Below are 16,913 nucleotides of genomic sequence, written 5' to 3'. Positions count from 1 at the left end.
CGTGCGTGTGCGTGTGCGTTCACGTGCGCGTGTGTGTGTGTGTGTGTGTGTGTGTGTGTGTGTGAGTCTGTGTTGTTTGTTATGTTAAGTTGGCTGCAGGAACAGCCTGGGATCAGTTTTGTTGTGGGGAGGGCCGTGGGAGGTGGGCGTCTTATTTCACCACAGATGCTGCATGTTTGACATCTGTGTTCATTCCATGCACTCAGGTGTTCGATATACACTCACCGGCTACTTCATTAGGTACACCTTGCTAGTACCGGGTTGGACCCCCTTTTGCCTTCAGAACTGCCTTAATTCTTCGTGGCATAGATTCATGGTGCTGGAAACATTCCTCAGAGATGTTGGTCCATATTGCCATTATAGCGTCACGCAGTTGCTGCAAATTTGTCGGCTGCACATCCATGATGCGAATCTCCCCTTCCACCACATCCCAAAAGTTCTCTATTGGATTGAGATCTGGTGACTGTGGAGGCCGTCTGAGTACAGTGAACTCATTGTCATGTTCAAGAAACCAGTTTGAGATGATGTGAGCTTTGTGACATGGTGCGTTATCCTGTGGAAGTAACCATTAGAAGATGGGTACACTGTTGTCATAAAGGGATGGACATGGTCATCAACAATACTCAGGTTGTGGAGTTTAAACAATGCTCAATTGGTACTAAGGGGCCCAAACAAAATATCTCCCACACCATTACACCACCACCACCAGCCTGAATTGTTGATACAAGGCAGATGGATTCATGCGTTAATGTTGTTTACGCCAAATTCTGACCCTACCATCTGAATGTCGCAGCGGAAATCAAGACCCAGGCAACATTTTTCCTATCTTCTATTGTCCAATTTCGGTGGGCCTATGCAAATTGTAATAATAATAATAATAATAATACATTAGACTTATATAGCGCTTTTCTAGACACTCAAAGACGAGAGTAGTAATAATAATAAAGAAACAGAAAATAAATAAAAGAAAGTATAGGGGCTGAATTAAGGTAGCGCTGGGGACACATGGGAAGGGAAGGGGGAGAGGGTTAACTGGTGACGGCAAGCTTGAAGAGGTGGGTTTTGAGGGCCTGTTTAAATGTTGGGAGGGTGTTGGCCTGTCTGATGTGGTTGGGGAAGGCGTTCCAGAGACGGGGCTGCGGCTGAAAAGGCCCCATCACCCCAGGTCCGTAGCTTGGTCCTGGTGGTCTTGAGGGTGGTTTGGTCGTCAAACCTGAGGCAACGGGAGGGGGTGTGGAGGGGAACGAGGTCGGCAAGATAGGAGGGGGCCAGATTGTTGATGGCTTTGTAAGTGGTGAGTAGGATTTTGAATTGGATCCTGTATTTGACCGGGAGCCAGTGTAGGTTTTGGAGGACAGGGTTGATGTGGTCACGGCGGCGAGTGGAGGTGAGTAGACGGGCAGCAGAGTTCTGGATGTATTGGAATTTGTTTAGGATGTTATTAGGCAAACCGTAGAGGATGCTGTTGCAGTTGTAGCAAATTGTAGCCTCTGTTTCCTGTTCTTAACTGACAGGAGGAGCACCTTCTGCTGCTGTAGCCCATCTGCTTCAAGGTTCAACGTGTTGTGCGTTCAGAGATGCTCTTCTGCATGCCTTGGTTGTAATGAGTGGTTATATGAGTTACTGTTCTCCATTCTCCTCTGACCTCTGAATGAATGAATGGTCTTTATTGTCATTGATATAGTACAGGTACCATACAACGACATTTGGGAGGGAACAATCTGCCATGGAACTCTGCCATCAACCAGGCTTTTTCGCCCAGAGAGCTCCCGCTCACTGGATATTTTCTCTTCTTCCGACCATTCTCTGTAAACCCTAGAGATGGTTGCGCAAGAAAATCCCAGTAGATCAGCAGCACTATCTGAAATACTCAAACCCAGCCCGCACCAACAACCAAGCCACTTCAGCAGATCGTCTTGACCATGTCTATGCCTAAATGCGTTGAGTTGCTGCCACGTGATTGGCAGATTAGATATTTGCGTTAACGAGCAGTTGAAAAGGTGTACCTCATGCAGGGCCGGTGGGTGTAGAGACATCTGACCTGTAGTAACAAAAACAAAACTAAAAAAGAATTCTCTAGCCATTTCAAAAGAGAATTGTAGCTATATTTAACATTTATTTATTTATTTACTTATTTATTTATTTATTTATTTATTTTAGCTAGGTGTATACTGTGAAACCCCTCCTCCCTCTCACACACACAACTTCTGAGCACTACCGGTTGGTCCCACTCCTGTCCTGCATGTCCAGTTTCCATGGTAACCACAGAGAACATCTAAGATCTATGCCCTCCCCCCTGAAGTAAAAAGCATTGTGAGGAAGTTCTAGGATCTTTGGTTGGTTTGTTTATTTTGTGTGTATTGATTTTCTTTCTCTCTTCCAAAGATTGCGAGTTCCAAAAATGTAACGAATGGTTTGTTGTTAAGGACCACAAGTGTGTGTGTGTGTGTGTGTGTGTGTGTGTGTGTGTGTGTGTGTGTGTGTCCTGGTTTGGGGTGAAGTTACTGGAGGGAGGGACTGACAGCTGTCAGTATGCTACCTGATCACCTCCTGACCAGATGTGAAGTATGTATTATGAATGATATATTATGGATTATTTAAATAGAAAGAGTAATGTATTTATTTTCCATAAGATTATTTTGTATATATTTGAGATTTATTTGTATGTAATGTTTTATATTCTATAGATTTTATTTTTGGTTTTGTTTGGACACGTTCACTAACATCTGTGTACTGTGACAAGTTGCACTCCTCAGGTGACACTGAATAGAGACTGTTTCACCGTGACCAACTCACCCAGCGCACGCACACACACACACACACACACACACACACACACACACACACACACACCATAACTGTGAATAGAGCTCAGTAGATACTACATCCTTTTCCTATCACCATTCTTCCACAAGCTAGCCTTGAGTTGCAGAGACATTGTGGTTCCACATGGAGTGATGGAGATGTCACAAAGGAGTTTCGAACTCCCGAGTTTTCATGGTGTGATGTCACAATAGAGTTTGGAATTCAGTTTAACTGTGAGATCATAATCAGTGAGAACACTTTGAGTTTGACCCATATTATGGCAAGAAGTAGGCAGGTGACAGGAGCGCTTCACTTCCACTACAATGTCTCTTCACAATTTGCATAACGTGTGTTCACTAAAGACATTCCAAACTGGGGACCCCACAGATACAATGTGAAGAAATTGTATTGTGTATATAGAAACTCCTGGCATGCTAGAAGTAGACATGGGGTATCACAGTGACCTTGATGCAGAACTATAGGACTGGTCGTAGTGTTGACCAACGTGTGGGTTCTCATCTGTTCATTCTCCATGGGTTGTAGGGAGCTCAAACATTAATGCTGCTAGCATGTAGCCTATTTCTTCCAACATATGAAATGATACTGTAATGACATTATTTTGTTGATACTATCAGTGATTTATTCAAACTGAAGAATCACACCGCACAACTTGTTTGTATAAGCTACCACCAATTAGACAAACACCTTAAAGCCAGTGAGTCAGAGAAAAGTACCATTTAGAAGTGAATATTAGAGAGAGAGAGAGAGATATTCCAAAGCATTTTCTCTAGGATTTCTTCCATGGGGGTAAATACTTCCTTGATGGGAAGAGTAGCACTCTGTCAGCACCATAGAATTAGAATTAGTCGAACAGACAAACCCCTCGGTCCACAGCTTGTAGGGAATGTCCATTCTACTAATTCTACAGTATTTCTATGGTCTCGGCACAGCCTTACACATTACACACAGAAACCCTTGGCCTGCCTGCTGGTTCATAGAGGTCACACAGCAATTGGTCTTACTGGTTTCCAGTTTAGCCACTGGTTGGCTTTAAAACTCCCAGTCTGTGTATTGGGAGTAGCCATGTGAAAACATTGTTCAACTTAGAAGTGTTTTATTTATTGAAAATGATATTCTATTTATTAGCTTTAGGCATGCACCTCAAGGTGTTGTTATGTGAAATGGGCTTCCATGTGTGAGAAACACATCTGTCTGTGTTCATTTTGACAGAGGAAGACTGTGTTTAATTCTGATTCCTGCTCGTATAATGTTACTGTAAATACTCTGTTCATGAAGCATTTGTGTGATATGTGTGTGATGGAGAGTAAGAGAGAAGGGGTGAATATGGATCACATGTATAATGTAGCCTCTGTGAGAATACGAAGTTAGTTCTCTCTATAGATGTTTTACTACTATGACATTGCATAGCAATAAAACATTTCACCTCAACTAGCGTTACTGTTGTACTGTCTTGCTACAGATTTTGAGCTGAAGTAAAGTAGCATTCATAGCATTCTATGTATTGTCATTGGACCTGTTGACCAAAGTCACAGCACTGCATTAGCTTAGCTGTTGTCTGTTTTGGCCAAAGCCCTGTGTCCCCCCCGGTGGCCCCTGTGTGGACTGGCATTCCTGGCCCTTCAGAGGCCCTGCTGCTGCCTAGAGCCTCACCTCTTTCCCCATTCCCATCCTGTCCTCCTCGCTTCACCCTGCCATCCGGCCCCTCCTCCCCATCTACTGGCCTTCTCCCCTCCCCTACACTCCTGCGTTCCTCTCCTTTCCTGGCCTCCAATTCTACCTACCTTCATCCTGTTCTGCTCTGCTCTCCTCTCCCTCCCCTTCTCTCCTGCCGCTCAGAATTATTGAAATTCCTCTGGTATTGACTTCTTATCCAGTGTACTAAGCTGTTTTTAATGTTGAGAACATTTTAACTGGGATCCTGGCAGGAGGGACGAGCTTAACAACAGGTTCCCGTAGTGTTGTTTTTAGCACCACATCAGTATGATGATTAGACCTGGTCACCTAGAGGAGGGTTAAAGATTTCTGGAGCAGAGCTTTCAGGCCAAAGACAGGATTTCCACTGTGTATGATTCACCAGTGGATGGTTTAACGGCAGGCTGTGAAACTGACAGAGCCAGGGGTGCCCAGCTAACTTTGAAGCCAGACCCCTAATGGAATAGAGAAGAGAACACATTTTTGTCTTAAGAGGAAGAAAACAGTTTGCATTGAATTAGTATCAGTTCTATTATTCCATTGGTCTCAGACAGGTTACATTGAGTGCTCAGTGGTCGTTGGATAGGAGAGAGAGGGAGAGAGAGTTGTAAAGGTTTTATTATTTATTTATTTACTAAAGTAAGGTTTTGGAGTGCTTGTGTCCCAAAACTTAAGTTTAATGACTTTCATGTTGAATGACTGATCAGCAATAATTTCAGTGGTAATGACAAACCAAATGACACCACATGTTGTGTTAGGTTTTGATTTTGTGTTTTTTTAAAGGGGCGGACGTTATTGTGTAAATGTACCGTAACTACTTGTCCACTCGGATTGTTTAACTTAAAGCAATGTGTACATACTGTTTTATAAGGACTCTATTCCGAGTTTGAAACAAGATGACAATAGGGTTAATAAACCTGAGATATATTTCTCTACTTTATTACTGTGTCACTTGCTTTTTTCTTTCCCTTCTCACCTTTTATGCACAGCATAACTCCAGTGTACCTAGATGGCATCTCATCGTTCTATTAGAGAGATACAGAGCTGGTCCAAATTGACCCCAGGGATACCCAGAGACTCTGAAAGGATTTGAGAGCTGTAAAGGATATGGATAGTCTGCTCTACAGACGGCATGTTGATGCTATCACCATGTTGTCTTTACATATCAATGAGGGGATCTAGCTCTTGTGGTCCTCTGTGGCTCAGTTGGTAGAGCATGGCACTAACAATGCTTAGGTTGTGAGTTCCATTCCCGCTGGGACCATGTATACTGAAATGTATGCACTCACTGCAAAGTAAGTTGCTTTGGATAAAAGCTTAATGACATCCTTTACCATAGGGCTAGAGCAAAGGAAACACATATTTGATACCATTCCTGATTCCATCCCATGCATTGCAATGAGCCTGTCCTCTGATGTCTACCTCCACCAGCCTCCACTGAGCTAGAGTGAATTTGGCAGTGAAGTGTGTGAATGGGTGATGATTAATACTGCTATTCCACCAAGCACTAAAACTGTGTTTTCATTTGAGTTACATGATAACTTCTGTGTTAGGTTCTATTTACAGGGATCCAATCAGTAGCCACATTGACTGCCCAAAGATTTTTAACACTTGCACTGATTTTATTCCAAATGAAGTTTTGTCTTCGAGGGATATACAGCAGGCCTATTATGCTCTCACAGGGCTCAGCTTTATGTGAAATGCTCCTTGAAGAAGAAAAGCTGTACATTTGTCAGAAATACATAAATTACTTCATCAATCATTTGATTCAGAATATATAATTGAAGTTCCCAATAGATTACATTATGAGTCAATATTATACAATATACGATGTGACACATCTGGCTTCACATTTGGCTGAAAGTTGCCTTGTTTTCAAGAAACCAAACAAAGATGGGCGTGGTATGCTCCCCCCCTTTCCGTGCAACACCAACAGACACGAACTCACATTGGTCAACGGCTAAGAGGGGCGGTGGATGTGGAGTTGCCGGTGGTGAAACTGCCTCCATTGTGGCTCAGTTTGAGCGCAGCGGTTTCAAGCAAGCCGATGCGTTTTCTTCCCCAAAATGGCGACGTGAGTGAAGCAGTTTCCGTCTCTGTGCCGTTTGGCTCACAGCATCTCGGTGGGGGCGGGTAGCCGCAGCACGGACAGCAATGTCACATGATTCAGACAGAGCCAGCTGCCTAATTCCAATATGGTGGCCAGCTTGGCAGACCTATGGTTCTTGTGGATGACATTATTGCTCTGCGGGATCAGGGACGGCGCCTGCGGCCAGCCAGCCCCGTGGGTTCTGGGGCTGCGGCTGGAAGACCCCGAGGGTCGGGTGTGTATGAAGAAGCGGGTCATCTCAGCGCCGCCGGGGGCCTCTTTCAAGCTGCGCTTGTACGGGTCTGAGCTGCTGAACGGGAGCTGGCCGTGGGTAGCGTTCGCCGGAGCGGCCCGAGGGGAGGCTGGGGCCGTGGGAGACGCCGTGGACCCCTGCGGGCAGGAGAGACGCCGCCACGCCGCCGCCTTCCAGGTTCTGGGGAAGTTCACGGCCGATGAGGATAACAGCGGGTTGATAACGGTGCGAGCCCGGGTGAGCATCTCTGCATCCGGGGGAGGAGGAGGAGGAGGAGGGGACGACTCGACCGGTTACCACCACCTGTGCGTCCTGAGGGGGGAGACATGGCTCTCCGTGGGACCGGACAGGCTACGTGTCGACAACGACGCCGGTTTACCGGGAGACTACATCCCTCCGTGGGGCCTGGCGGTGTTGATCGTGATATTAATCTTAGTTTGCGGGGTGTTCAGGATTGTGAACCTAAGTCTGTTGTGGCTGGATCCACTGGAGCTGTACGTCCTCCACAGCTGCGGCTCCGAGGAGGAGAAACGGGCCGCCAAGCGCCTGGAGCCCATCAGGAGACGAGGCAACTTTCTGGTGGGTTCTTTGATTAGAGCAGGAATAGAATGAGTATCTCAAATATCCTATTTCTAAAGTGGTTAATTATTGGGGAGAGTGTCATAGATGGATAGATTAATGAAGTCTAATTTGGCTCAGAGTGTGATGATTTATGATGTCCTATAATAAGCTTCTTCGTCTTTACTCTAGGTGTGCTCCCTCTTGTTCCTGTGTGCTCTGGGCCACTCGGTCCTAGGTGTGCTCTTCTACCGGGCCCTGGGCTCTGTGGCCCCTGCGGTCTTCACCAGCGGGTTCCTCATCTTCCTCCTGGCTGAGCTGGTACCGCACATAGTGTGTTCTGGCTATGGGTTCCAGCTGGCGCCAGGCCTCACCTGGCTCGCCCAGGTGTGTATGGTGATCACCTGCCCTCTGTCGTGCCCGCTGGGCCTGATCCTGGACTTGGCACTTCGGCGTGATGTTAGCACCTGTGGCGTAAGGGAGAGGGCTATGGAGATGATCCGGACCAATGTCAACGACCCCTACAGGTGCCTGACACACACATACACACACATGTACACACACACACACACGCACGCACACAAAACACCCTGATCTATATGAATGTAGGTGTTTATTATGTTAATGATCTGATCAATTGAAGGGGAACATACTGGGTAGTGTTTGGACCAGTGCAGACCTACTCTAGATGTTCTACTAGGATCTATCCATTATCTATGGGTACTACTTTACACCTAGGTGGTCAATGGGGTTTATTACCCTCTGGAGAACACTTTTGAGATCTACACCTGTAAATGGTAACCTGAAAGTGTGCTAACATGAAAATACTTCAGTCATCACCGTTGTTGTTGTTGTTGTTGCAGTGAGTTTGTGAAGGAGGAGTTCAGCCGTGGCTCCCTGCGCACTAAGACTGTGGAGGACATTCTGACTCCTCTGAAGGACTGCTTCATGCTGCCCAGCACGTCTGTACTGGACTTCTCCACCATGTCTGAGATCATGCAGAGTGGATACACGCGCGTACCTGTCTACGAGGAGGAGAGGTGGGCCATTCACGTCTTCATAGCGGATTGTATCGAACTGGTGTGCTGGTTTAATTTGTTCCCCCCCCTCTAGTTACTTGTCTGGTTGACACTTGGGTAACCAGGTGTGTGTACTCTCTCAGTAGCCAATCGGTGACGGCAAACAGGGAAATCCAAAAACCGGAAGACAATGCAGCCCCTGTTAGAGTCAATGTGATATCTCTGAGTGTGTGCTCTAAAAACATGCAAATGTGTGGTTCTTCCCAGGTCCAACATCGTGGAGATCCTGTATGTGAAAGACCTGGCTCTAGTGGACCCAGATGATTGCACCCCGATGACTACCATCACCAAGTTCTACAACCACCCTCTACACTTTGTCTTCAATGACACCAAACTTGATGCTATGCTAGAGGAGTTCAAGAAAGGTAGGCGTGCGTGTATAGAGCTGATAGTTGTTGGAATGTAGCTGCTGTTGCCAAATACCAGCCCATACCCACCAGCCCATACGCCTACCTTGGATTTTGTGAAAGGTCAGAGTTCAGCCCAGCCTTTGATTTGACCCTTGATCTTTCTCCCGTCTCAGGTAACTCCCACATTGCGATTGTTCAGAAGGTGAACAATGAGGGGGAAGGAGACCCTTTTTATGAGGTGCTGGGATTGGTCACCTTAGAGGATGTCATCGAGGAGATCATCAAGTCAGAGATCCTGGATGAGTCTGATGGCTATAGTAAGTGTGTGTGTGTGTGTGTGTGTGTGTCTGTGTCTGTGTCTGTCTGTGTGTCTGTGTCTGTTTGAGACAGCATATTTGTAAGTGGTAGAGGGTTTTAGTTAGCCTCAAGAAGTTGATGGAATTCAGCGAGAGGACAGTTTGTTTTTTGTAAGAAAATGGTGATCATTAAACATGACTTTTCTTCTTCTCCCTCCCTCCCTCCCTCCCACCTTTCCTGTGTCTTGCCCTGACCCCTGTAGTGGATGTGAAGGTGAAACGTCCGATGGCCCCTCTGGAGATCCCACTGGAGCCTCGTAGCGTCCATGAAGAGTTCTCTCTGTTCAAACTCCCTGAGGGGGAACCCAAGATCCGCACCTCACCACAGCTCCTTCTGGCCACACACCGCTTCCTCTCCCGAGGTGTGTGTGTGCGTGTGCGTGTGTGTCTGTGTGTCTGTGTGTCTGTGTGTCTGTGTCTGTGTGAGAGAGAGTGTGTGTGTGAGTGACCGAGTGAAAGACCGATCAACCGAGTCTTTCCAGCCTCAACTCATACATGCCTGATAATTGGACCATGTTTTCAGTGTGTGGTTTAACAGGACAGTCACAGTTTAACACCACTACTAATGATTACACAGCTTTTAACAGAACTGAATGGAACCAGGGGAAAACGGGCAGTGTATAATTTAGTATTCAATAGGGTCCATCACTGTGTAGTTAAATTGTCTATGGATGGGGTATATTCATTGGCCTTGCTTTGTTTGAGTAGTGACCCCTCTCTGTCCTGTTCAGGCTGCTTTTCCAGTGCAGGTTCACTCCCTGTGCAGGTTCACTCCCTGTGCAGGTTCACTCCCTGTGCAGGTTCCTGTAGAATTAGGACATGTATGACAGCGCTGTGTAATCCCTCTTCATCTCGTACAGACAGTAACTCCCTCTCTCTCCTTTGACCCATGGCCCCTGTAGAGGTGGAGCACTTCAGCCCTGGGCGCGTGTCTGAGAAGGTCCTCTTCCACCTGCTCCGTCACCCCAGCGTCAACCAGGAAGTGCACTTTGACCCCACGAACCGCCAGAGCCCCGACCACTACCTCTACACGCGCAACCATCCAGTCGACTACTTCATACTGCTGCTGCAGGTGTGTGTGTCTGTGTCTGTGTGTGTGTCTGTGTCTGTGTCTGTGTGTGTGTGTGTGGGTGTGTGTGTGTGTGTGTGTGTTTGAATGGAGAAATGCTGCTGAGCTCCATCTGTGTAGCTCTTCTTACTAACCGGCCTATCGAAGGATATAGAAGGTACATGACCTCACGATCAATGATTGGTCAAGTCCAGGACATTTACCTATGAGAAAATGGTATTTGCATAACTGTTGTCACCTAATTCAGTTCTGGGAGACTAAGGCTAGATGTGTGTCTGTGTCTGTGTGAAGGGCCGTGTGGAGGTGGAGATCGGTAAAGAGGGGCTGAAGTTTGAGAATGGAGCGTTTACGTACTACGGCGTGGCTGCTCTCACAGCGCCATCCTCAGGTAAGGCAGGGATCTGCAGAGAGGGTGAATTACGTTTGCTTTATGATTGATGCAAATTATATCAGAAGACTGAGATACCAATTATGACACTAGATTTGCATGCTGTGTCTGAATGAGGTTTGCCGAATTTCAGAGTAGCATAAAATGCCACCAGTGTTGTGGGCCTGGTTACCTTGTAAAATCAGTATACTATCGTCATAACAAGAAATTAGCAGGATACCACAAAGTGTGTGCGTGTGTGTGTGTGGTTCCAGGGCACCAGTCTCCAGTGTCCACCCAGCGTGGCTCTTCCAGAGATCCATTTGAGTTGGGAGATGCTACGAGCCCGTCCAGCTACTGTCCTGACTACACCGTCCGCGCTCTCACTGACCTGCAGCTCATAAGGGTGCGTGGTTTTGCGTGTGCACACTGTCCCCACTGCCCTCTAGTCCAGTGTTTCTCAACCCTCTCCTCGGGGCGCCCCAGCCGCACCACATATTTGATCTGTTCCACCACCAGCTCACCTGATTCAACTAATCAAGTACAAAGCAATTATGGTTTGTACTTGATTAGTTGAATGGAATGGAATGGAATGGAATGGACTTTATTTGTCATTGCTACAGTGCAGGTACCAAACAACGAAATGTAGGAGGGGTGGCTCCCCTGGTGTTAGGAAAGGGAAAAAAAAAACACATTTTAAAAAAAGCATAAAAGCATAAAATCACAAGAAGGTAAGGAGCTGGTTTACATCAATAAAGGCTATGTACACAATCCACTGTACTATACTGCACAGATAGTCAACTAGGGTTGTCATATTGCACAAAAGTATTTTTTCACGTTATTTTAAAGTGTCACAGTTTGCAGGCTTGAAAATGTACATGTTTGTGCCTCAGCACTAGCTGCCATACAATCCGTCCGGACTGTCCTGGGCCCAGAACTTAGGCCTTTTCTGTGTTCAGGGCCTTGACGGCCCTGTGGTAGAAGCAGTTCTTCAGTCCGTTTGTCTTAGCGGCCGGGGTCCTGTACCTCCTGTTCGAGGGCAGCCTGACAAAGTGTACGTGCCCAGGGTGGGTCGGGTCCGAATCAGGTGTGCTGGTGGTGGAACAGATCAAATATGTGGCGTGGCTGGGGCACCCAGAGGAGAGGGTTGAGAAACACTGCTCTAGTCCATGCAGCTCAGTCAGTGTGTTTGACTGACAGTGTTTGTGTCTCTCTCCCAGGTGACACGCCTGCAGTATCTGAATGCCCTGATGGCGTCGCGTGCTGCCCAGAGTCCAGACGCCCCCGAGATTAAGATCTTGCCCAACAGCCAGACTAAGCTGCTCAACGAGAGAAACGCCACACAAGGTACTGCTCTCCGCCCAGACACCCTAGTGCCCCTCTTACCGCTCCCAGACCCCCTTTTCAATGACTCCATAGCCTTTCCTCCATTTCTATGTCTCTGGTTTGAATACTCAACCAGAAGCAGACTTTCACAACATGCAGTTTGATATCTGATGATTCTCTATCTTCTCTATTATTATTATTATTATTATTATTATTATATCTGAATATTTTGCATTTATAATTTGACTAAACTAAGTTATCAGAGAGAGCTGGTTTAAGAAATATTACTGTTGCTTATCTCAGATCCTGAAGCTGACCTAAGTGTTTTCTCTCTCTCTCTTTTTTCTTTTCTTTTTCTCTTTCCTCCCTGTCCGCTCTTCTCCTCTCTCATTCCTCTGGCCACTCCAGAGTTCGCTGTAAACTTCTCATTCTTTGACACCATTGAGAACTACTGTTAGTGTTCTGTGTGCATGAGGTAAACACAACACAGTCTAGTCCCTCAGTAGCATGACACACACACACATGTACACGCGCACACACACACACACGATAGTCAGGACATGTTGAATGGGAGTGTGGCCGTGTGATGCTTGGAAAGACGGCAGTTTGCGTGCTTGGAAAAAGAGCTACAGCACCAGTAGCTCTTGTCTGTGTGTCATTGCACTTTTGTGTCCTGTCCTCTCTGCCTCTCTCAGCCCTCCTCTCTGGTATGTATGGAGAGCTGTGAGCCCTCGTTCTCCAGATAGATACTCTCGTCTCTCATCTATCACCGTACACACCCACAGGACTGCTTGAGACCGCATGTTGGACTGTCTTTTGATGACAACGGAACTGTCTTATGTTGATTCCCTCCTTTTGTATTGCAACAGAGCACTTCATAGTGGGTGCCAATTTTGACCCGTAATGGTTTGCATTGTAATGTCATTGTGGTGTCATCCACCCCCCCCCCCACTCACCCCACCTCTCCTCTCATTGGCTTGGTTCTACAGGTGGCAGTAAGGCCCAGGAGGAGAGTTCCACTGAAGACGAGGCTCATGGGTAGTGCAGATCTCTGCCCTCCGTCAGAGCCACATGTTACTCCAACCAATCAAGCCACAGGAGGCTTTATTTGGAATAGACCTTTATTTTGTATCGACCTCACTCCACTTATCTCTGGACTGTAGCGATTGAGCCAGGCTGGTGTGTGCGTGTGTGCGTGTGTGTGTGTGTGTGTGTGTGTGTGTGTGTGTGTGTGTGTGCGCACATCTGCTTTATCCACAGCTCCACCAGTTGTTCCTTTTGTGTTTTGCAATGAATCAACATTGGCATTATTTTCAGATGTATATCCTTTCAACGTGTGTGTGTGTGTGTGTGTGTGTGTGTGTGTGGGGATGTGGGTGTGTGTGTGTGTGGGGGGGGGGGGGTGTGGGCACGCGTGTGTGTGTGCACGTGTGTGTGTGTGTGTGCCTAGTGCCTACCTACCTACCTAATCGTTGCCTGTTCCTCTGCATTAGCTTTGTCTGGGTGCCAAAGTGACTCACCTCAACTCCTAATGTGTGTGTTCAAATTCCGTCCATTAGGCTATGGGTGATGCGTTACACAGATTGTGGTCAAAAGCTGATTTGCAGATGCGTGCACTGTTGTTGGCTTTTTTTTTGCGATTGCTTTAATGGTACGTCCAATGATTCTCTATGTGTACACTGCCACATATCAGTTGTATTATACATATTTGGATGTACAGTACAGCCAACTATGTTTAGCCTAATCATGCGTTTTCTTCCGGGGTTTTTACCATTCAGTGCTTGTTGGTCCTTGGTGCGTAGTCTGTATGGACTAAGTGGTGCGACTTGTAAAGTGGCGTGAGAGCTGTGTCTGCTTTAAACAATCATGACAACAACAACAACAAGGGAAGTTGGCTAAAACAGACAGCGTTCTGGCTGGACATGATCCTGGGTCCATTCCTTTACACAGTCAGCCATAAAGCTTGCAGAGAGAGTTGGGACTAATTCCCAACTAACCTCTAGCACCTACATCCTCAGTACTTGTGTAGTGATGATAGGAATGGATAGGTGTAAATTCCACCTAGCCTGTCAGGGGGAAATGCAGTGCTTCTACCAACATTTCCAACGCCTATCCAAGCCTTTCAGATCTACTTGAAGTGCCTTGTGTTACTGTCTAGGGATAATTTTGGACAGTTGATGTGTTCCATGTGTTTTGTCTGAGCGAGGGAGATGCAATCATGGAATGGTAGAGTGCCCCGGGTCTTCATGCCATGTTCAGTATAGGTCTGCCCTCTACCCTCTGACAGGGAGTGCCAACTTTGACCCAGCCTGTATTCCGCATGCATTCCGTTTTGTTTGGCCAATGAGATTCATGAAGGTGTGTGTGTGCGTATGTGTGTGAGTGCGTGCACCTTGTTAATTATAAAGCACCTTGTTAATTATCTCATCATTGCTGTGCCAATAGGTTGAGTTGCATTAACATTCCAGAGTGTGTGTGTGTGTGTGTGTGTGTGTGCGTGTGTGTGTACGACTGCCGAGTCTGTATGACTTTGTTCATGTCAGTCAGTATTCAGTCTTAACAGACTCCTTCAGGAAACTCCATTACCCATGTAACAGTTGAACTAACTGTTTATGCAGGGAAAACATCCGTCACCAACTGTCATTTAGAGACTGGAATTTTAGAGTATGCCCCGGTCTTGAAAAAAGCCTCTCCTGGCCCCTGGCCCTTTGATGTTTCACATATAAAAGAACCAGATTAATGGAAGCTAAATAGTGAAGACTCCACCTAGCCTTCCAATCAGGTTTGAGGATCTTTTGCCAAATTGCTTACACTTACACTATTCATTCAGATCTACAAACCCCAAAAGGTTAGCGGCTAGGGGAAGGGTTTACACAGGGGTTGTTTGGGCTGGTTGGGCCCAGAGATTCTCCACCTTGCTTCACAGTGGGGCTGATAGAGTTTGGTCTGGTAAACGCCATGTTTTTGCCTCTGTTCTTCTAATTCCTCCTGGCTGATGTTTTTGTTTAGTTTATCTAACGTTGTGAATTAGGGACATGCTAATTGGAGACATATTCTTCAAGAGAAATTATTAACTGTGTGATTCAGAGTAAATATTTTTCAGCTGTTTAACTATATTGTACTGTTGGTTCTGTTGTATTAAGTCAATTTATATTGTATCAAGAGACTGAATGTATAATGTAAAAAAAGTAATCCTTGTGCTACTTGTTCTGATCGGAAGAAATGTTGGGTTTTTGATGGTGTAGAGAACTGTATATTAATATATAAATACTTATATAGAGAGAATATAAATCAAGGATGTAGATTAAGCTTGTAGTTTTAATCTCAGTTTTCAGGTACACAGCTAGAATAATGTTAGCAGTACAGTTCAAAAATGAAAATTAAGTTTTACCAGCTCTTCTTTTTAGATTTTGTTTTGTACTGAATGTCTCTTCATTTATGGAATGCGGACAGTTGTGGGTGCATTTAAACCAATGTATTGAACACTTTAAATAATTCAACAGTTTCCTAGGAAATAAACTCAATCCTGTAAAGCTGTGCTCTCTTTGTGGTTTGTTCCAGCAGAAGAAATCTGCACTACCCCTTCACACTGTGTGGCGGTGCAAATGGTCTTATTTTCTTCTCTTTTCCATTCGAAAACTGACCAATAAACAAGTGTCATTTGATCATCATTCAGTTGAGCAGTTAGTAAGCTAATTTTTAGAATGGCAGTCTGGGGCAAGTATATCCAGCTGCAGCCGCAGCATGAATGTGTAGTAGTTTGTAGGAAGCTGTACCACCATATATGGTTTGTGGGCTGGTCCATCATCACAGAAGAGAGTACACCCAGTACATGACACATGTACAACTGAATGAATGAATGAATGGACTTTATTGTCATTGCTACAGTACAGGTACCAAACAACGAAATTTAGGAGGGGTGGCTCCCCTGGTGTTAGGAAAGGGGAAAAAAAATAACTTTTAAAAAAATCACAAGAAGGGAAGGAGCTGGTTTACATAAATAAAGGCTATGTACACAATCCACTGTACTATACTGTACAGATAGACGACTAGGGTTGTCATATTGCACAATAGTATTGTTTCACGTTATTTAAAGTGTCACAGTTTGCAGGCTTGAAATGTACATGTTTGTGCCTCAGCACTACACCTGATTTTTTCAGTCCAGCAGCTGCCATACAATCCGTCCAGACTGTCCAGGGCCCAGAACTTAGGTCTTTGCTGTGTTCAGGGCCTGGACGGCCCTGTGGTAGAAGCTGTTCTTCAGTCTGTTTGTCTTAGCGGCCAGGGTCCTGAATCGCCTTTTCGAGGGCAGCCTGGTAAAGTGTACGTGCCCAGGGTGGGTCGGGTCCCTGGAGATCTTGGAGGCCTTCCTGAGACAGCGTGTGTTGTACAGCTCTTCCAGAGAGGGGAAGGGGAAGGGGAAGGTCACCAGTATCTCCTGCTTGCTGTGTTCCTTCCTGAGGCGTCTCAGGGTGTATAGCCGCTGTTGTGCCCTCTTGATGGTGCCTTTTGTGTTGTCCTTCCAGGTCAGGTCATCCCACATGTGATGTCCCAGGAATCGGAGGGTTGAGACTCTCTCCACGCTCTCTCCGTCGATGAGCAGGGGCTGGATCTCGGACTTTTTCCTCCTGAAGTCTACGATGATTTCCTGGGTCTGTGTTAGGATCAGGGTGTTAAGGTTAAGGTTAGGGCTATTCTCCTCAGCTACCGTTGTGTACTGGGTGCGGTCTCTTCTGTGACGATACAAACCATATATGGTAGTACAACTTCCTACAAACTACTACACGTTCATGCTGCAGCTGGACCCTTCTCATCTGTGGCAGTGTGCAAGGATCGGAGAGGACTTTGGTATGATTGACATCTCATACCAGAGCTGTACCACTAGAGGGTCTAAACTCTCTTGTCTGAGCTAATGAAGTACACACAACTCTTGACCCAGTCATTGGTC

General features: G+C 46.1%; 1 protein-coding gene across 1 annotated transcript; it reads left to right on the top strand.

The window, feature by feature from the left end:
- The first annotated feature begins 6,701 nt into the window (after positions 1-6,701).
- cnnm3 (cyclin and CBS domain divalent metal cation transport mediator 3) lies at positions 6,702-13,343 on the top strand. The gene is made up of 11 exons (XM_080528232.1): positions 6,702-7,439; positions 7,611-7,945; positions 8,282-8,458; positions 8,705-8,862; positions 9,021-9,164; positions 9,407-9,565; positions 10,106-10,275; positions 10,564-10,660; positions 10,915-11,045; positions 11,860-11,986; positions 12,955-13,343. Exons 1-11 carry the CDS (start codon positions 6,714-6,716, stop codon positions 13,005-13,007), a joined length of 2,277 nt encoding a protein of 758 aa, XP_080384358.1. The 5' UTR covers positions 6,702-6,713; the 3' UTR covers positions 13,008-13,343.
- Positions 13,344-16,913: the final 3,570 nt, after the last annotated feature.

The sequence above is a fragment of the Nansenia antarctica genome (assembly GCF_963989245.1).
Source record: "Nansenia antarctica genome assembly, chromosome: 4".
NCBI lineage: Eukaryota > Metazoa > Chordata > Actinopteri > Argentiniformes > Microstomatidae > Nansenia > Nansenia antarctica.
This window is presented reverse-complemented; position numbering and strand designations above follow the sequence as displayed.